Here is a 22,839-nt window from a genome sequence, read left to right as displayed (position 1 = left end):
ATAAAATGGGTTCAAAAGGATTAATCAAAAAAGGGATAAAAATCAGTTTTGGCTTTCTTGGAGTCGAGTCATTTTTGTTGAGGCCTTAGAAACGTCGATCCGACTTATATTTCCAAAAAGAAGATTCAGTTCGTTATTTCAATTTTTGCTTTCGTTCTGTTTTCAGATTAGACGTTTCTTGTTAGCAATTGTGACTATGAATTATAAATAGTCACAAATTACTATAGTTAGTGATTTTTTTTTTTCCTAATTCTCTCTGTTAATCTTAATAAATCATTATCCTCTCCAAATATCTCTTCTTTCTCATCTTCAAACCAATATTTGTAAAACCTCTATTAAAGCTTCTTAGAATCTATTTCATATCAATACAAACATTTAGGGTGGTAGTGGATGTAATCCACATTATATGAACCACTTAAGTTGTCTTATATTGTTTTGATTGTTGTTAGATTTGCACTATTTGTTGATTTAAGAATTAGGTTGTGTTCTCTTTTTTTCCCAATTCCATTAAGATCTCTAATCATTGATCTCTAGTAATATTTAATACTCTAACACAGAAAGATCACCTTTAATTGGTATCAAATCAAAGAATTCTTGGTGATTATTTTATGTTCTCGATTCATGATTGGATCCAACATAGCTTCAACAAAGTGGAATATTGATAAATATGAAAGAAATTATAGTTTTAATCAGTGGTAAGTCAAGATGAAGGCTCTTTTTACTCAATATTTTGTGCAAAAGGCAATAGAATTAGGTGTTGTAAAGTTGTCCGTTGGAATAATAGTTGAAAAGTGTGATGAAATCAATTTAAGGGCTCTTAGATCCATACAATTGTGTCTCTCAAATAAGGTTCTTAAAGAAGTTTTGAAGGAGATTACTAAAAAGAGTATATGGGATAAACTTGAATTCCTATACATGGATTAAAGATTGAAACTAGAATGCTATTAAAGAGTAGACTTTATGAACTTAGATTGGATGATGGTAACTCTCTCAAGACTCACTTGGATGAAATTTGTACTATTGTAATGTACTTATATAATTTAATGTTTTTCTTGATGATGAGTATTTGGCTATATTTTTCTTATGTTTTTTATCACACACCTACAAGAATTTTTGTGAGACTTTTATCTATGGTACGGAGAAGCTTAGTTGTGATGATGTAAAGAATGCTTTAATTTAAAAGAGACCTAGTAGAGAAGCAATTGACTCAAAAGTTAAACAAGTCAAATGAAGGATGGTTTGTAAGGGATAGAGTGTTGGTAGTAATTTTGGAGGTGGTGCCAAGAATAAAAGTTGGTCTAAGGCCAAGATTTCAAATAAGAGTAAAACATGTCATTATTGTAAGTAAACATAACACATAAAAAAAGATTATTGGACGTGGAAGAGAATTGGTTTAAAGATTGTACATCTGGTGATACAAACTATTTCAATGATAATGATGATGGCAGTGCTTTAGTGCAACACATGGGTTAAAAGGTATTGATGAGATGATTATTAATTCTGGTTTTTCTTTACACATAAGTCCTAATAAAGATTTCTTTTGTACCTATGAAAAGGTGGATCGTAGAAATATAACTTTGGATAATGATGATATTTGCAAGGTTATGAACACTAGTAATGTTCTTATCAAGACGCATGATGGGACAATTAGGACTTTGAGTGATATGAGGCATATTCTGGAGTTGAAAAAGATTCTCATATCCTTGGCCGGGTATATTGGATGTTGATGGGTGTCGATTTTGTTGTGAAGGTGGTATTATGAAAATCACAAAAGGCTCACTTATTTTCATAAGAGTTATCATGGTTGATAGATTGTATGTGTTCTAAGATTCCATTCATTTGAGACCTGATCATCTGAGTAAGTATAGGAAGAATAAATTGAGCAATGAAGGAGCCCTTGGTGGGAAGAGGCTTAGTACATTCTCCTTTTGTGAACATTGTGTTTATGAAACATAAGAGAGCGAGCTATAAATCTCATGTTCATAACCCCAAGGGTATCCTATATTTCATTCATTCGAATCTACGGGGTCTAACTAAGAAGACTTTTTTAGGAGGATGCAACTACGTACTCAAATGCATTGGTGTTAAGTATTCGATCTATGAATATTTGATGTTAATTCAATAAGACTAAGGATAACGTAAGGAGTGTCTTTAAGGATTTGAAGACCGTAATTGAGAAAAAGATGGAGATAAGCATCAAGACATTGAGGATTGACATTGGACTTGAGATTATTTCGAGTGAATTTCTCAAAGTTATGTTTTAGGGATGGTATAGTGAGACATTACTCATTTGTAGGTAAGACTTAACAAATTAGGGTACCCGAGAGGTTAAACAAGACATTGTTGCAAAGAGATATATCGTTGTTGAGTCGAGCAAAGCTAGAAAAAAAGTTTTGGGCCCGGAAAGGTATGCCATGTTACTTGATCAACTGCTCACCTTATAAAACCCTTGATTTCTAGTGTTCCTAAATACTATTCTTCTCAAGTTAGTTATTCAAATTTGAAATTTTTTTGACGTGGCATACATGTATGTTAATGATGAAAAATTTAAACAAAGAGCTAGAAAGTGCATATTTTTGGGCTATAGGCTGGGTTTACAGGGTTATAGGGTGTGGTGAGAGAAATCTAGAAGAATAATAATTAATTCTAAAGATTTTTTAATGAGTCATCGATTCTTATTTCTTCTCCTTCTTTGATTATTATTGTTTCTAAAAATGTAGATTCAACACATGATATATCTAAGGAGGTTGAGCCTCAAAGAGCTTAAAAGCTCCTGGGGATAAGTATAAAATGCTTCAACTAATAAAATCATTATCTTCTAATGTGTAGTGGTACAAAAGGTAAGTGAAGCCTATAAAAAGGAGGCCTATGCTCTCATGGTTGCAAGTAAAGGTAGAAGGTTATGATGATATCGGCTCATACAAGAAAGTTATGGCGATCATGGATGCAAGTAAGTTGCTTGAAGCCATGAGTCAAGAGATGGAGTTTCTTGATAGGAATCATAATAGGTCTATTGTGAAGGAACCCATGAATAAACGCGTTGTGGGGTGCAAACAGGTCTTCAAGAAGAAGGAAGGATCATCTAGTGACGTTTACCCTTCTATAAAGCTAGAGTATTAGTCACAATAAATGTTATTCTTAAGTTAGAGGTATTGACTTCAATGAGATATTCTCTTCAGTGGTGAAACATGTTTCAATTAGGGCCCTACTTATTTTTTTGGTCATGGAGGACTTAGAATTATATCAATTGGATGTATAAACAATATTTCTCCACGATGAATTAGACGTGAAGATTTACATGAAGCGACTTAGAATTACATCAATTGGATGAATAAACAATATTTCTCCACGATGAATTAGACGTGGAGATTTACATGAAGCTACCCAAAGGATTTGAGGTAGTAGAATAGGCGGACTATGTATGTCTCTTGAAGAGATGGCTATACAACTTAAGTAATTTTCATGACAATGGTATAGAAGTTTTCATTCCTTCATGTTATCACATGGCTTTGCTCGAAGTTTACTTGATAGTTGTGTCCATATAAGGAGCACTAGTTTGAGGTAGTTGATATATCTTGTGTTATATGAAGATAATATGCTTATTGTTTGTAGTAGTCTGCTTGAGGTGGAGGCTTTGAAAAAACATTTGTAAAATGAGTTTGACATGCAAGATGTAGGAGATGCAAAGAAGATTCATTGAAAGGTTCTTAAACAGTTCTCTCAGGTGAATGACATCGGGATGCAGTAAAATGGTTGTTAAATACTTAAAGGCCACGTCGAATGTATGCCTTAAGTTTAGAAGAGACAAGATTGGGCTTGTTAGGTATTGTGATTCATATTACGACGAAGATTTGGATGGTAGAAAATCGTCTACGGTTTTGTATTCACAATGGGTGGTACGTTGATTAGTTGGTTGTCATCCTTACAAGATGTGACTACAGGTGCACATGTTCCGGTTTAGTCTGGTTTAACACTAAAATCAGACCATATTAGAAATTTCGGTCTAACAAACTTTCAGACCGAACCAGAACATTTAACATATCAGACAGACCGTTCCACAACGATCTGATCAACAATTATTTGCTTTTTAAATCTTTTGTCCAAAAAAATGTATTTTTTATGCAAATATTTTAAACCTTTAATTGAATCTACTTAAGATAATTACTATTTAAAATACAAAACCTAACACAAAATATGTAATTTAACCAATTGTAATGCAAAGAAGCATAATTCAAAATTGAAAAATATAAAACACAAGCTTTTAATGAACAAAACTAAATTCAAATGGATAAAAATAAAAATTGTGTAAAACTTAACACAAACTTAATGGTCATTCCCTTTACCATATCTCAATATTTAAAAATTTTAGTTGCACTCAATATTTGATACTTCTTATTTATATTTTTGGGCCTCAATTCGAGCTTGTTGATCGAACTATTTATACAAGTCTATGTATACTACTATGAATAATAAATCTAAGACTAAAATATATTAAAAGTTGGGCATGCAATATTAGGATTGAGTATTTTATTTCGTATTCTAATTTAAAAAGGTTTCTGGCTTGGTCTGTTCTAAAAAATAAAAACCAAGACTAGATCAGAAGCTTTTATTTGCAAGAAATTAAACCAGAACACACCATTTAAACTGCGATTAGACTAAATACTTGGTTCGGTACGGTTTGGTTCGTGGATTAGATTAAACTTTGTTCAATCCAAAATGTGACAACCATGTTAGAGACTGAGGCGGAATTCATGGCCATGGCAGAGTCATTAATAGAAGCTTAGTGGTTGAAAGGTATCATTGTTGAGTTGTCTCCTAATTTGTATTTGGTTTCTGTACATTGCGATAGTCAAAGTGCGATACAGTTGGCTATAAATTAAAATACTTCCCGTAGATGAACCTAACATATTGATATAAAGTATAACTTCATTCGGAATGTGATGAAAATAAAAGATTTAACTTTGGTGAAGATTGCAACGGAAGATAAGCCCTCGGGATATTATGACTAAAACTTTGTCCTCGGGTATTATGACTAAAACTTTGTCGTCTACCAAGTTTATCTTACTGTAGACTTAGTTGGGCTTTTTCGCTTTAGTATGTGAATTCCTAAGTGTATTGAAGTTTAAGGTGATGGTATGATTAGTACAAAGACTGAGAATTTGATTTTCCAAATAAGAATAGAATTATTTAGATTTGTTTCGATATATAAATTATGAATTTTATAATATTTGTATGAAATATTTTCAAAGATATAGGGCTTAAAATACTATTTTAAAAAATACTTAAAAGACGAACTTTTAGAAATGGAGTATCTAAGATGATAGATCTAACACATATTATTGTGTGAGACTGTGTGTCCACGAGACGATCTTTATACATGGGTTAAATAGCCCAACTAATACAATTATCAGAACATAATCTCTCTTTCAAAATCGTCTCATTGATAGACGGTTTCCGACAAAATTAGCTCTAGATATAATAGACTGCTAAATAGCTATTAATAGATCTATTAACAACTTAAAGTAATAGATTAGCAATCAATATACAAAGATCTTATTCCACTATGACCCCACATCATTATCCATCTGCTAGCCTTAGGTGTAATGAATGGAGTGTGCCTCAACTAAGAAGAATAAGGTCAAATTTCTTATATTTTCTCTTTTCTTTTCCATCGTGCTCAACCAACTATGTTGAGCCATCACTTTCGTTTTGATTGAAAATGTGATAAAAGAGAATCATTCATTGTCAATAAAGCAAATTGGTCGACAAAATTTATGGTGAAGAACACTAAAAAAAGTTAATTAATGCATAAGTAGTACTATTTTATTACATTGATTAATTAGCAGTATAAAATGCCACAAGAAAAACATAAAAAATACAAATAAAAAAGATCGAGCAAAATCGACAAGACATTGTTAATGCGTAATTCAATAGCACATTAAAACTTGAACTTGACAAAGATTTACCGATTATAAAAGGGGAGCAACGTAAACAAACACACGATTAGAGCTCCTCCAATCATATACTACCTTCACTCGAAATCTAAACATGTAAATTAGATAATTTTGAGAATTTATTTGAGGGGATGTTAAATTAGCATTAAATTAAGATTATAACTGATTTTTAAGATTCAAACACAATCATTTTGCACGGTCTTGGATGATATCAAATCCCATTTCACTAGGTTCAGTTGCTTGCACTTCATAATGAATACCATCTAATGCCCTTCTTATTCCATCCTTTGATGTTGCATACAACATTTTTGCTCTAATCCTTGATGCTGATGGTGCCCTGAAAACGTAAATAATCTTACATTTTAGTCTAAATCAAATCGTCTTTGATATTTTATGGGATTCTGCGTAAAACTTTAAACATTTCCTCATGAAACTCAAAAACAAATTCATGATTTCATATCTTGGATACAATATCACGTGATTTTGTAATCTCTTGCGAATTGCAGATTAAAAAAACTAATTATGGTCGATTTTGAGCTATTTTAGGGTCATTTTGAACGAATCACAAATTTTAAAAAGCAAATTAACTGGCAAATTTATTTCAATAACTAGATTAAATTTTAATGAAAAACGAATGGAAAAATAATTAACTTTTTAAAATACTATACAAAGCAACTCACACAATAAGGAGAATATGTAATCCTCTTACAAGCGTTATGGACTACTGAAACAAATTGGTAGTAATTATAGTAATAAATTACTAAATTTTGTTCGATGATGGACAACTTACATGTGAACATCACATTAACAACAAAGTAATTAGTCAAATCCTTAGATTTAAGGGTTTTGAGCAACTCTTCACTTTACACATACTTCTAATTTTAATGCAAAATTTAAAAGAACTTTGCCAAAAAAGTAAAGTTCAAGGTAATTTTACAAAAGTATGCAACCTTTTAATAGTTTCTAAGAAACTCATATAATGTCGGTGTTTAGTTTATAATAATATAGTGTTCGCTAGAACATGATGTAGACTAAACAAACTCGTCGAATAAACCTATTTGTCGGTATGAAAACAATTGGTCCATCACATAGGCCTTATCTCAAGTGATTTTTGTTACTCCCTTTTCTTTCTGTTGATTACTTTAAATTTTTTTCAATTTTAAAAGAAAGAAATTTAAATTTAATTTTTAAACTATAATAAAAAATATCTTTGTGTGAGATCTTATTAAATTTATTTTGATACAAAAATTTTAATATATAAAAGTAATTTTTACAATTTTTATAATGTGTATTAAGAAATATTGAGACCCAAAATTTTCTTTGAAATGCCTCAAGAAAATAAAGTGGACAACAAAAAGATACCAAGGAAGTAGATCATGAAGTGTAATATCTAGTGATTTTGTTACTATTTTTTAAAATTAAAATCCTAAGCAGAAGGAGGAGAGTTAATTACTATTAATATTTAATACACTATTTATTTTTATCCATTAACTTTGTTAAAAGCTTACAATAATTTACAAATTTAACCCACTTTATGTTTCTAATCTTTTCTATTAAATTTGCCTCATTCTTTTTACCTGGATAAATTATTCTCTTTTTAAATTACATTCACATATTTAACTTATCTTTGCATTTTATTAACATATTTCTCATTTTTACATGAAATAACCCATTCATATATATTTTCTCAATTTTTCTATCAATTGCCAATGGGACAATCTTCATAGAGCACATCGAGTATTTGGTCAATTATCATTTTATTCAATAAGAGTACCGAATTTTATGACATATTGAAAGTTAGACAATTAGTTTTTTTATTGGCTTTTTGGTAGACTTTATCTTTTGACTTTTGGTTTTTTATTGGTGAAATAGCAAAAACAATTTGTTTTGTAAATGATTTTAAAATCAGCTAAAAAGCTAACTTTTAAGTCAAAACTAAAAAACTACTTACAATAGCTTTTTCTTTAGTGATTGGCTTTTGGCCTAGTTTTTTTCTAATAAATAGCACCAAATAGAGTTTAATTAACAGACATCTCCATGACAATTGGCTTAAACAGTTGTTTTATCAGCCAATACTTTTCATTGGTCAAGCCAACTAACAATTTCAGCCAATAGATCTAAATAACTGTCATTGTATAAAATCTCGAGCTTGCATATAGTCCAATCTTTCCCAATACTATTGCATTTATCTTAAAAAAAAAATTAACTTAAATTTGTGATGTTCTAATCCTTGCTTGTTTAAATTATTTTGTTCTAAATTAACCCGATCAGAATTATAAATTAATAGTTAAAACTTAAATTGATTTTATTCTCTAGTCCGTCTTTTAACATGAGAGATTTTCTACCTGAAAGTTTAAATGCTATTTAAGCCTCCCTTCTTAATAGAGGAGAATCTAGAACACTATTATAATCACGACTCTAGTATATGTGCAAAACCAAATTTTAGCCTCAAGAAGTCAAGATGATGATTGATCAAAAGAAAACACCCCAAAACTAATGAGAGTCGAGAGTAATTGCAACAAAAATAGTCTTAAGTCATAAACTTAAGTCATGAACCTAATACTTCACACAAGTCACGTTCAATTGCAACATGAATTATCTAAAATAATTTAATTTTTTCGTAATTTTCTTATAATAATTCCACCTATTGATTAATCATGAATAATTTCAACTTTAGAGAATTTTTTTTTAGAGTAAACTCGATAACTTGTTCTTGCAAGTTTTATTTTTTTAAAAAAAATAAATTAAAATAAAATGTCAAAAAATGTTAAAAAATTAATAAAAAAAATTCTAATTTTTTTATCATTCAGAATTTTTTTATGTAAATTTTAAAAAATTTTCTCTAATTTTATATTAATTTTAATTTACTTTTTTGATGAATTACCTACTATAACAGATCATCAGGTTACCTAAGTTAACTTTAGGTAAATATCCCTTAAAGTTGAAATTATTCATAATTAATTAATAAGTGAAATTATTGTTAAAAAATCAGAAAAAAATTAAATTATTGTGGGTAATTTTTTCTAATATAAAAAAACTAAAAACAATAAATAAAAAGGAAGAGAAGAGAAGCTTAAATACCAAGCAATGAAGAAGATCTTGCTCTTACGACAATTATCAACAGTAACAAAATCAAAATCAAAGACAGCATAACGACAATCATCATCAGGAAGAGAAGCAGCTAGATCATCGTAACTTTCACCGGCGGCACCCACTTTATCCACCGTGAATCCGCCCGACTTTTCATCGATCTTAAACACGATGTATCGATGAACTTTCTTCCATTTCATCTCCATGAAGGAATTCTTGCACTCCTCTGTTATTTGCATCCCTGTCGTCGCCTTTTGTTTTTTTTTTAATCATGTACAAAGAATAGAACAATTAATCAACAAACAAAAAAAAATAATGAATGAAAATATTATGTAAATGATTGAAGATTACCATTTTGAATGCCATAGCCATTGTTTTTGGTGTGGATTGAGAGAGTTTGAAGAGAATGGTATGTGAGTGAATGAATGATGATGGGTGGTAAGTGGAGAATTTGGGGAGTAGACTAAGATGGTAGTGATGTGGCAAGTATAGGTTGGGGTTATATATATAGACTTGGGTTTTGTGATTTGCCCTTCACCTTCAATATATTTACTAGTTAGGGCCTCCAGATAGGGTGAAAGTTTCGGTTTCCGGTATTTTTTTTTTATAAAATTAAATCAAACTAAGAATAGTTGATTAAATAATGAATTTTCAATCAAAACTCAAACTGAACAAAATCAATTCAGTTTGAACTTTTTTGGTACAATTCCAATTAAATTTTCAACTAAAAAGTATTCTAAACTAAGACAGAATTAAGAAAGCAAAACAAAAATCAAAAATATTATAGTAGCAGAAGTGTGGTTAACATAATAAACAAATTTTTGTATAAAGACTTATTTTTATTATAAGCTTAGAGCTTCAATTTTAAATTTAGGGTGATAGAACAAATTTAAATGTCAGAATTTGGTTCGATGGTTTGATTTTCGATTTTTAGTGGGCTTATTACCGATTCTAAAAAAAATATTTTTGTTTTAAAATTTTCAATCTAAATAGAAAACAAATTATGAAAACTGCAAATTGTTTCTAGTTCTTTGAATGTATTTGATTTATATTTTATTCGAAAAACTTTTACGGTTACTTTGAGATATTAATTATCCTCTCCTATTCTTTTTACTTGTCCCATTTTTTTATTGGGTAAAGTCACTTTACTTGTCTCATTTCCTTTTTTGTCAATGAATTTTTTTTCTTAAATACCCTTAGTTCACACACGTAATGATCAAAATACCCCCGCTTACACCACTTACCCAGACTGATTATCTTCATAATTAGTCATTAACATCCCTAATGATTCCCTCCCTTTTAAAATCACTCCCCCCATCCTCATCCTGATTGAAACCCTAATGCTTTCTCTTTCTCTTCATCGTCCTTGTGTGTCTCATCTTCATCTTCCTCCTTCATCTCCATTGTTACTGTGTGTCGCGATTCTCCTCCATCTTGATGATTTGGTGTCTGATTTTGATATTGGAGGACCATTCTCTCGTATGGATACATCTTTCCTTTTTGACTTATGATGATTTTGTGTATGTGTTTTTTATGGTATGCATGTTTGTGTTGGTGTTTTGATTTTTTACCCTATAATTGTTTTTTGAGGATAAAAATTTGATTATAGCTACAAAAACCCTAAATCAACTTATTTTGCCACCAATCCAGGGTTTTCAGTTCATAAGTCACCAAACATCATGTTTAGGAGGCTATGTTCTTACTAGATCCAGGAGGCATTACTATGGTTTATGGAGTATCTATGATGAGAACATTTTTGAGATGAATTTTTTCGATTTTGTTTTTGAAGCCATCAATAATCTGTTGAAGCTGCCATTTTCATTTAAATGTTTATGGTTAAACAACTTGATGATTTTTTTTGCTACATCATGTTTACACCTAAACATTTACCTAACATAGTTCACCTAAAAGTGAGTATAAACATGTAACCCAAAAGTATACTCATATCTGTCATATATACATGATACTTGTGTTCATGTTACTGGTGCTGGTTGTTTTGATGTTGATGCGTATACCACTGTTGCTGGTTCTGTTGTTGCTGTTTCCTCTGTTGTTGGTGTTGTTTCTGATGGTGCTAGTGTTTTTGTTGTTGCTGGTGTTTTTGTTGGTGCTTTTGTTAACTGTTGTTGATTAAAAATTGTTCATCTTTGATTCCCAAGTAAAATAAGATGACCTCAAATGTACTTTGATCAACCTTTGTGTCCAAATAACGAAGTGCCTCGTAAATGAATTTCCTTCGTACCACCAAACAATGTAGAAGTCTCCCTTCCCTAGCCACCTTTGTTTTGTTCATGTGTGGAATGTAATAATATATACTACCTAAGTTCTTAATAACCTCAACTTTACATGCTTGTAAAGTGATCCATACAAACTTCAATGCATTTGGTTGTAGACTCTCAAATGCTGCATTCACTGCCTTAACCAACTGTGCATAATTGTATGCTGATTTTTGATGCTGCAATGCTTGTATAGACCTAAAAAATCCTAAATCTAACGCATTCATATCTGGTGAGTTAGGAGGCCGTTGCACTAAGTGGAAACTAAATCCATTAAGTGTTGCTGCCTCTCTAAAAACTATGTCATCATCTAAAATGTGTGGCTTAGCATTGTCCTGTTGAATGTATATCGTTTTGTTTAAATGTGCTGGCCATTTACTTCTAATTGCGGGTAGTATCTTATGCACAATCATATCTCTCGTGTGATTTTTAGTGATTGATTGTATGGGTTTTGTCTCTGGCTCTCATCTCTTTCTGTTTTGTTAACTTCTTTTTGCTGGCACTTCTTGTGCAAAAGGAAATATGCCTATCTTTCCATCAAAAATCAGCTCACCTTCATTAGAAAAGATTGGTGTAGCAACAGCACACATAAACATGATCTTAGGCACATATCGTTTTGATTGGATTCCTCTATGTGGCTCTACCTCTCTAGGTGTGAGATAATACGTCTGTTGTGTCCTAGTGAGGTTAAATAACTTTTCATCTATGTGCACTAAATTGACATGTCATTAAACTTGAAATTGCATGTGTGCTCATCTAAAATGCAACTTGTAAGACAAAAAATTAACCTGTCAAGTTTATTTTTGTCATTAAGCAACGGTTTTATTGCGTTGGTGTGCTTTCTAATGCACTTCTTCTTTTTCCATCTCCAAATTGTGCTTTGGCTAACCCCCATGGCCCTTGCAACTACGGTTTGACTTGTCTTTTTTGCTTTTTCAAGTCCCTTGAACTTTGTGCCATCAAAGGGAATCTCAGTCCTTGACTTCTTTCCTATCCTCTTACTGTTGACATTAATTGGAAATTGATTTTGTTGTTGTTGGTGCTTTATATGTCCTCAAATCCTTGATATTGTCTTCCTACTCACACTGTACTTCTTCGACATGTCACCGATGACCCCCGTGTGCTGGCTTCCCTTTATTGTTGACTGACAATAAAAGTTCATGCATTATTTGCTTCCTACTATAATTATCTAGCTCTCTTGATTTTTTCATGGTTGTACTTGAATTTTGGTTGGTGGAAATTAATTAGTGATAATCTATTCTTTATTTAATGCTCTTCTTATATAGTTGTTGTTTTATTCCCTACCTGGTTTTGGGATTTGGCACCTCTGATTTTTATTTGTTTGTGTTGGTGTTCTCTTACTTGGCGCCATTTTGAAATTTTTGGATTTCTGTTTACTCTTGCTTCCTGTTTGGAATTGGCGCCTCTTCACTGCCTTATGATGTTATTGATCTGCTGTGTTCTTTGTATCATGGTTGATTCCAGTGTTTGATGGCTTTGTTTCAAAATCAAAATGTTCATTTTTTTCATAGCTATTTAATAAATTTTGAACACTAAATGCATACCGTGTTTTTTTTTTAAAATATGAAGTCAATGAAAGATTTAATATCCGCGTGCGCATGTGGCGAGAGGGTTGTACGTTTTCGGTTGCCGTTCAAAAAAACGTTAAAGAAATCAAGGAAGAATTGAACACTTAGTTTATTTTTTCAATTTATAATGTGTAATTTAGTTTGTGTAATTTTTGTAATTTAAGTTAAGTATTTTTATGCTTTGTTAATTAAAAAACACCCGAAAATGTATTATTGTCAATTAATTTTATTGGAAATGTGAAACCCAATTTTCCTTCCAAAATTCAATTCTATCTACTTTATTTAACAAAAATGAGGGAATCATTAATAATTAATTCAATCACTTAAAATACCCCAACTACCACATTTTTTGTGGACCCCCTCCTACTTTTAATATCCGTACCCAACCCAAATATCACAAGTATAAAGAATAGGAAGGAATATTATATAATGTTAGAGAATGATTTGAGATAATTCTATTTAGAAGGTGTTTGGTTTTGAAGATCAGATAAGTGATTGTGTAAAGAATCTTTCTTTCTCTTTTTATTTTTTGTTACCAAATTAAGGTATTTAAATGAAAATTTTGAGTAGAAATTTTTTTAATCCCTACAAAAATAGTTTTCACAAATTAAAAAAAGAACAAATTTTTCTTGCCACTTTCATCCAAAAATATTTGCTCTAATCTAAAGAGTTTTCTTTGAGACCGAAAAAATTTACTAATTTCCAATCGTATTTTTATTTAAAAAATATTTCTTTTATTAAAAAAATTCCAAGAAATTTTCACCAAACTAAAACGAAAGCCTTTAGTCCAACAATATATGTGAAAATTTATTTGGTGAGATTAACAAAGACTAAGGGAGTACACTAGGGATCTTATGTGGTTTTGGAGTATAGGAATACAAAAGGTGTAGAACTAACTAGTTGATTGGTAGCATTAGGGTTTTACTTGCAATCGATTAGAATATATGGTCACATCAATTAGTAGAACCGTATGATCTTATAATAAATAAATGTACAAAAAGGTTTGGTTTCTATTCATAATTATTTATTTGACATGTAATATTTATGTTTTAAAGATTTATTACATACCTTCACTTTTAATAAATTAAATTGAAAAACACTCAATAGTTGATTCAAAGTTCCATATCAATAAAGAACTTTAAGTTTAGAGTTGTATTTGTAAAATATTTCAAACATATAAGCATATGTAAAAGAAATTCATGAAGAATTATGAATACATAAAAAAAATATTATTAAAAATGAAAATAATAGATCAGATTGTTGCTTCATAGGACTGTAGAATCGAGTTCTAATCCTCCACACTGAAAATCATAAATATTAAAAATGTTGGAAAATGATAAATATTATTTTTAGGGAGCCTTGACATATAGAATTATTTTACTAAATGATATTTAACTACATGATAATATTTACCTAATTTAGAATTTTTTTTTAAATTGAAGCTAAATTAGGTAAAGTTTTTATATAATTTATTATAGCAATTTTATATGTTTATCCTATAATTTGATACCTTTTATTAAATGAAACAACGATTTATTCGTTAAATTATTTTTAAAAAAATTTACTTTTAAATTTTCTTTAAAAATTATATATTCGATAAATTTAATGACGATAATATATATTTGCATTATTCTTAATTTGAAGTTATATTCTATATGTATTCTATACCAATAAATTTGTATATTGCACGAATTTCTATATTAATATATTAATAGTAATATACTTAGACACTTGAAAACCTATTAACATGAGATAACATTTAGTATGAGTCGATCGGAATTAAGATTTGAATAACTAACGAATGTAAACCAATTAAAAAAAATTAACAACTTACTATGCTCCTTTGTTACATTCACTGCAAAAAACTCTTGAATTAGCGATGGAAAAATGGCGAGGGGAATACTTGATCGCCAATGGCGACGATAAGGCGAGAGAACCTTTGGTCGCCAACTGAGAAAGTTCAATAGCGACGGGAAAGGTCGTCGCTAGCCGGTCGCCCACAGCTATTTTTCCTTTTTTTTTTTTGATTTTTCTAGCTGGCGACGGATAGTCTCGTCGGAATGTCGTCGCCAAGAAAGACAGTATTTTTTATTTTTATTTTGATGCATGGCGACGGGTGTTGTTTGTCGCCCCTTGGTCGCCAGAAAAACCGTGATTTTTGATTTATTTTTTTTAAATGAAGGCAACAGTTCTGTTAGTAGCCCTTTGGTCGCCATGTTTTTGAATTTGAATTCAAAAGGTGCGATGAGTTTGTAATCGCCATGTTGTCGCCATGTTTTCTTTAAACAGGGTGCAGAATTGTTGTGCATCGTACATTTCGGAAACTAAAGAATTAGAAAAGGTTAGTGATTTTCTTATTCTATTGTGTAGCTTTTTTTTATCTTTATATGAGTTGTTTTTATTTATTTTTATTATTTATATTTAATTTGTATTGTCATTAATTTGATTTAATTTTATTATTTGATTAGTACATATTTTATTTCCTTTGTTATTTACTTGAGTTTTTTATATTTTTTATTATTTTATATTTTATTTTTATTGACATTATTTTGTTTTAATAATTTTTATTAGAATAATTATATTATTATCATATATTGTTATTTTCATTAACTTACTTTACTAATGAGTTGAATAATTATGTTATTATATTATATATAGGTGTTAAAAATAAATTTTAGGCAAGAAAGAAGTTGGATGTACAACCGACGAAAAAAATGGAAGTTTAGTTTAAAATTTATGAGAGGGTTGGAAGAGTTTTTAGATTTTGCTCGTACAAAAAGCATGAGTTCTGAGATTAGATGTCCTTGTAAAAAGTGTAAAAATTGTTTTTATAAGGAAGCAGATGAAATAAGAGAACATCTAATGAGAAGAGGGTTTGTTGAAAATTACTATGAGTGGGGATATCATAAAAATACAGAGATGGGAACAACATCTGATGTTGCAGCGGTAGTGGGAGAGCAATCGTCAAACAATCCAAATCCATACTCACAGATGGTGCATGATGCAGTAGCTAATGTATTTCCAAACACTTACCATCAGTTTCTTCCCTTCCAGTATGATGTAGTGTCAGTAGATAATGTACCACCGGTACACGTTGACGAATATTGAAACCCTCAGTGTCGACAGTTCTTTGAAATGTTAAATTCTGTAAATAGTCCTTCATTTGAAGGTTGCAAAAATCACACCAAGATGTCTATTGTTGGTCAACTTACAAACCTGAAGACAGACCATCGTCTCACTGAGAGGTGTTACGACAATATTTGTGCTATTGTGAACAAAGTGTTACCAGAACAGAATACGATGGTAAACAACTTCTATGAAACGAAAAAATAAATAGCTGCCCTTGGATTACCCGTTGAGAAGATAGATTGTTGTCCTAACGGATGTATGATATATTGGGGGAATAATGCGAATGCAACTTGCTGTTATATTTGTGAAACTTCTAGATGGAGAAGAAACAGTAAAGGCGATAAGGTTTCGCGGAAGCAATTTCATTATTTCCCCCTGGGCCCCAGATTACAAATATTGTATGCTTCAGAGGCAACAGCTAGGCATATGAGGTGGCATGCAGAGCACCACACTAAAGATGGAGGGATGATACATCCGTCCAATGCTGAAGCGTGGTTGACATTTAACGACATGCATCCAGACTTTGCAATGGAGACTCGAAACGTGCGGCTTGGTCTCTGTACAGATGGTTTTAACCCCTTTGGAAGTTCCGGTCAACAGTATTCATCGTGGCCTGTCATTTTAACACCATACAATCTTCCGCCATGGATGTGCTTGAAGAAGCCGTATATGTTCTTGACCGTGATTGTCCCTGGGCCGAGCAATCCAAAGCACAACATTGACTTATATCTTCAACCACTAATACAAGAGCTGAATATGTTGTGGGAAAAGGGTATTTATACATTTGATGTGTCAAGAAAGGAGAATTTCCAACTACGAGCAGCTTTAATGTGGACGATCAATGACTTTCCAACTTAATCGATGTTGTCCGGGTGGAGTACTGCGGGCCGATATGCTTGCCCTTACTGCATGGATGATTCACAAGCCTTCTACCTTACGCATAGCAAGAAGGTGTGTTGGTTTGACTGTCATAGAAGGTTCTTAGATAGAAGTCATCCCTATAGGAGAAATAGAATAAATTACAGATCAGGCATTGTTGAGAAAAGAGATCCACCTATTATTTGGACTGGACATGAATTGCTTGATGAATTAGACCAGTTTGGTTTTTTGAGAGTCAATGAAGAAGATGCACCGGAACATAATAAAGAGGTTAGTAAGTACTCTGCTAGATGGAAGAAGATGAGCATATTCTGGGATTTTCCATATTGGAAAACTAACATGATTCGACATAATTTGGATGTTATGCACATAGAGAAGAATGTTTTTGATAACATTTTCAACACTTTGTTGTGTGAGCCAAGTAAAACAAAGGATCACATCAAGGGTAGACACGATCTGCGTGAACTTGGTATACGTTCAGAATTGCATCCTATAGGTTTGTGTATTCTCAAACCTTTATAGAATTGATAATTAATAATAATTCATGTAACATGTTATTATGATTATATACAGGTACGTCTATTCCTAAAGCTTCATATACATTAAATGGACAACAGATATGTGCTTTGCTTCAATGGTTGAAGAGTATTAGATTTCCCGATGGTTATGTGTTCAATATGGCAAGGAATATTGACATGGCAAAGCATCAATTGTTCGGCATGAAAAGTCACGACTGTCATGTTTTCATGCAACGCTTAATTCCAATTGCATTTAGAGAATTGCTACCGGTGAAGGTTTGGGAAGCTCTTAACGAATTGAGCTTATATTTTAAAAGTTTGACAACCACAAAGCTATGTATGGAGGATTTGAGGAAGATGGAAGCAGATATTTCGGTTATCATCTGCAAACTAGAGATTATCTTTCCGCTCACATTCTTTGATAGCATGGAACACCTTCCTATCCATTTGGCATATGAGGCTAGGATTACAGGACCGGTCCAATACAGATGATTTTATCAATAATAATAATAACAATAACAGTAATAATAATAATAATAATAATAATAATAATAATAATAATAATAATAATAATAATAATAATAATAATAACAATAATAATAATAATAATAATAATAATAATAATAATAATAATAATAATAATAATGATTTTATCAATAATAATAATAACAATAATAATAATAATAATAATAATAATAATAATAATAATAATAATAATAATAATAATAATAATAATAATAATAATAATAATAATAAAAATAATAATAATAATAATAATAATAATAATAATAATAATAATAATAATACTAATAATAACAATAATAATAATAATAATAATAATAATAATGATTTTATCAATAATAATAATAAGAATAACAGTAATAATAATAATAATAATAATAATAATAATAATAATAATAATAATAATAATAATAATAATAATAATAATAATAATAATAATAATAATGATAATAATAATAATAATAATAATAATAATAATAATAATAATAATAATAACAATGGTAATAATAATAATAATAATAATACTGCAGCCGATTTTTTCTCCACTGCAGCACGCAAAGGTTTTCATTACCGAGGCGTGGGCGACGAACCAGCGACCGCCGATCTGGTCGCCAAACTGAAAATGTCAAACTGACTGGTCTTGTCATTGCAGGCAGCGACGAACCAGTGACCCTTCTTGTCGTCGCCATTCTGAAAAGTGAAACTGTTTAGTCTTGTCACTGCAGTTGGCGCCAACTTCAGATGAAAAATCCGTATTATGATGCCCTAATTCCTCATCTCCTACGACTCTATCCTCATTTTCCATACTTCTTCATTTTCCTTGTACTGCACCTCTGAATTTTCTTTTCCTCCATTAATCTCATTCTCTATTAATTTTCTTTTCTCTCCTAATCTCATCCTTATCATTTTCTGGTTACTACTCATCTTCAACTCAAAAAATCTCATCTTCTTATTAAAAGGTTAGTGTTTATTGTTTATTTTTTTGATTTTTTTCAATATTCTTGATGATTATGATGATAAATTATGTTTCAATGTTTTTTTTTATTGTTTGATTTCGAGCTATGGAGTACATTGTCATCTTCAACATGTTTTTTCTTATTATTTCATGATGTTTATGTTGAATTATGTATGTTTTTTTTTTAAATTTCGAATTATGGTATATTTTGAGCATGTATAATGTTAATATTTTGTTTCGTCATTTTTTGTATGTTTTTAACATTTTCGAATTATGGATAACTTGAGCATGTTTAGTGTTACTTTATGCATTTTTTGAATTTCGGAGTAATTTATATTTTCGAATTATGAATTATGGTATACTTTGAGCATGTTTTATGTTATATTTTTCTAGATTTCTTTTATTTAAAATGTAACTTTGGAATTATAGAGTAATTTATTTTTAATATGATGTTATTATTGTTGTTTCGAAATTTTCTTATTTTTTTTTATATTTTCGAATTACTTTAATAGTATACGTAGTAATGTTTAGTTTGGGATGAAAAAATTTATTATGTAGATAAAATTGGGACATTTTATGGTATAGATAAGATTGATTTTAGTTGAAAATAATATTAGGGTTTGAAATAAATATTAAGTATTTTATTTGATGAAACATTAATGTGTTTAGAAACAGTACAAATGGGACCCTCGCCTCGAACCTTTCGTTCGAAGGTCATGGGAGGAAAAAGCCGCAAAGCGCTATGCAGATATGCTTTTCAAATGGCGCAGGACGTTGAAAAGCGAGCCTGAATTTAAACCTCCTTCCATCAATAATGAGACCTGGGCGCGATGGAAGGCTGATTGGAAACGCCCAGATAATAAAGCCGTTTCGGCTAGCAATTCCTCCAATAGACATGGAGGAAAAGACAAAGCTGAAGCCACCCATATAGGTGGCTCAATCCCGCACGCCAGAACAATGCGGGATTTGGTGAGTATTTAGTTAATTAAGTAGTATTGTATTGAATTTTTTTATTATCTTTTGTTTAATTTTAAGTGGTTTTTTATTTAATATTTCAGGAACAATCAAAAGGTCAAAGACCCACAGCTTACGAAATATTTACACGAACACATGGGGTCTTTGACAATGAAATAGGGGATTGTTCCCAATGGACGAATAGCAAGTGACAAAAAGTTAACGTAATAATCTATTAAACTTGTTTATTTTTTTTTAAGTATCAACAAATAATTTGTTTATAGGTAATTGATTTCTTTGTTTTATTGAAGGATGAATATCGTTCTTTGATGGAAGAGCATCCAACTCGCGACCCAAGTCAAATTTGGTTGGATGCTATAAAAAATGTAGAAAGCGGTTCAAACAAAAAAAACAAAAAAAAGCAAAGAGGTATTTGGGGTTGGGTCCGCCTCTCAAATTATTTATCCTCCTGAGCCAACGGATATTCCGTCTTCTCAGTCTGCACAACCTGATTATGATGCCATTATACAACAAAGGTTTGCGGATTTAGAAGCCCGGCAAATGGAGTTCAATAATCAATTATGGGAAGTGATACAAAGAGAAAATGCTCAGACTGCCTATGAGACTCATCAAAAGCTGACTGAATAAATAACAAGAGAACGAGAACTCTTTTTGAAATTCATTGAATCGCATTTCAATTTGTATCAACCCCCTCCTCCACCTCCTCCAAATGAATGATTAAATATATGTAATATTTGTGACTTTGTAAATAAACTTTAGTTTTATATATAATATTTCCAGCTCTTTTATTTTTATTTATTTGTTTTATGTGTATATATTTTTATCTTAATATTATCACTAATACAAAATATATATATATATATATATATATATATATATATATATATATATATATATATATATATATATATATATATATATATATATATATATATGCACGGCGACAGGCGACGAAACAGCTATGAACCAGTGGTCGCCATGTTGGCGACGAGGATGTGGTCGCCAGTTGGTCGCTGAGTATGGCGAGAGGTTGGCGAGGAGTGTCTTTGTCGCCATGTCAGACAGGTCCTTGGCGATGGGAATCTCGTCGCCCGCTAGTCGCCAACTTTCCTGAAAATATGACAAGGAAATGGCATTCATTTTGGAGTTAGCGACGAACGAAAAGGCGACCACCTCGAAGCCCATCGCCAGCTCGTCGCCAAGCCCACTTTTTGATCATTTAGCTATCAAATGGCGACGAAAAGGAGTGTCGCCAATTCAATAGTTTTTTGTAGTGATTTAGTTTGCCCTGTCAATTTCAACATTTCCTTGCATATAATGGGGTGGACAAGCTAATTGAAAGTGTGTTGATCTTTGTTCCTTATGTTTTAGTAGTGTATCATTATTATTTAGTCAATGCTTAAACTTATACAGTCTTGCTTAAACCTAAAAATTTGTATATGATATATACAGAAAGAAATGAGTTTATGAATAAAACCAACAAAAAATGTTTGAGACTAATAAAAAATTACAATAATATGAATATGAAAGAACAAAATAAAAAATAGCAAAATTAAAGATTTTTTTATTCTAGGGTAAGCTAGACTTTCTAAGGGCCTTGGAGAACAATGATTGGCCATTTATTGTAGGCAATGAGAATCGAATCTTTTTGTTTATAAATGAAAAGAAAAGCACTTAAGCAATGTCGTTTTGAGATTTAAGAGGCCTAGAGAGAAATATTAATTATGAGACCCTAATTAATAAATATGTTATTATAGTCTCCTAAATTTTAAATATTAAGTGTTTTTTTTCTAATTTTTTATATGAATTCGAGACATAAACCCCTCTTGCCCCTTTTAAGCCCGAGCTTCCGACCGTGGTTCTTATATTTAAGTATGTAAAGAGGTCGTATAAACAAGAGAGTAGCGTGGACAATTCTTGGATCACACACAAACATTCGGCTCTCTTCTTTGGGGACTTGCAATTTGCAAAGTTTATACATTTTCCCATTGGCTTTACGTGAAAGTGAAGAAAATTTGGTCATACTCAACATTGGTCCTTACAAATAAATAGTTCTCATTGTCTTCAAGTAAATTAAAAGTAAATCATTGTATAAACCGATAAAAAAATGAACATTTTGCTTCTATCATGGAAGCCAAATCTCCATGGTTTACTCGAAAATTGCAAGGTTGGGATGAATTCATCATTAAATGCATTGAATTTCATTCTTCAAAGGGAGTAAATTGTTGTAAATGTGACTTTAATTTTATTAATTAAACATATAAAATAAAGTTATATAAATTTAGTAGGTTACAAAACATATGGCAAGTTCAAACCTTAGCTTTACATACACCAAATGTGAACTTCATCATCAAGAACACCATATATCGAACATAGTAACAAGAATATTTTGTATGTGAACTTGATATTAATTTTAGGCGAGATGCTCTTTCCTAAAACATCATTTCCTCCCTACTACGGTGCTTGGGAATATAAATCAGAAATATGTTCTGAGATACAAAGAATAACACCAAAGAATTACACTAAATTCCTAGCACAAGGAACTTAGAACGACATGAGAAGACTTAAGTGGAAAGAGAAACGGAAATTTAAAATTGAGGATTGCAAGTTCTCTATGTAAAGTACTAGAGAAGAAAGAATAATCAGAAATTGCATGTATATTCCATGTACATCTCATGTAAGAAATAATTTACACATACCTTCTATATTTATAGAAAAGCATACAACCATTCATGAAGTAATATGTCACTTTATGAACCGCAACATCAATTCACGAATCAATGTCGATATTAAATCAATTCATCCAAATTATTCAGTTAATATAACCATATTAACCGCAGGTAGTTATTGCATAACTAACAAAACCAAATACAATGAACATTGCAAAAACCAGCGCAAAAGTCGTGGGCCACGACCAGGCCAACTCGCGAGTCGCGAGTAAAGTCGCAAGCC

At 30.9% G+C, this 22,839-nt stretch overlaps 3 protein-coding genes across 3 annotated transcripts; 1 reads left to right on the top strand and 2 right to left on the bottom strand.

Annotated features, from left to right (window-relative positions):
* Positions 1 to 5,771: 5,771 nt before the first annotated feature.
* LOC130805232 (actin-depolymerizing factor 5-like) lies at positions 5,772 to 9,554 on the bottom strand. The gene is made up of 3 exons (XM_057669912.1): positions 9,396 to 9,554; positions 9,036 to 9,295; positions 5,772 to 6,291 (listed from the first exon to the last, which is right to left on the bottom strand). The coding sequence occupies exons 1-3, from the start codon at positions 9,414 to 9,416 to the stop codon at positions 6,141 to 6,143; spliced, it is 432 nt and encodes a 143-aa protein (XP_057525895.1). The 5' UTR covers positions 9,417 to 9,554; the 3' UTR covers positions 5,772 to 6,140.
* Positions 9,555 to 11,802: 2,248 nt separating this feature from the next.
* On the bottom strand, positions 11,803 to 16,140 carry LOC130805710 (uncharacterized). The gene is made up of 5 exons (XM_057670493.1): positions 16,126 to 16,140; positions 15,943 to 16,066; positions 14,744 to 14,846; positions 12,109 to 12,321; positions 11,803 to 11,998 (listed from the first exon to the last, which is right to left on the bottom strand). Exons 1-5 carry the CDS (start codon positions 16,138 to 16,140, stop codon positions 11,803 to 11,805), a joined length of 651 nt encoding a protein of 216 aa, XP_057526476.1.
* A 2,878-nt stretch (positions 16,141 to 19,018) lies between these two features.
* On the top strand, positions 19,019 to 20,078 carry LOC130805709 (uncharacterized). Its single transcript, XM_057670492.1, has 3 exons — positions 19,019 to 19,030; positions 19,582 to 19,881; positions 19,971 to 20,078. Exons 1-3 carry the CDS (start codon positions 19,019 to 19,021, stop codon positions 20,076 to 20,078), a joined length of 420 nt encoding a protein of 139 aa, XP_057526475.1.
* Positions 20,079 to 22,839: the final 2,761 nt, after the last annotated feature.

This window comes from Amaranthus tricolor, chromosome 2 (genome assembly GCF_026212465.1).
Source record: "Amaranthus tricolor cultivar Red isolate AtriRed21 chromosome 2, ASM2621246v1, whole genome shotgun sequence".
Classification (NCBI taxonomy): Eukaryota; Viridiplantae; Streptophyta; class Magnoliopsida; order Caryophyllales; family Amaranthaceae; genus Amaranthus; species Amaranthus tricolor.
This window is presented reverse-complemented; position numbering and strand designations above follow the sequence as displayed.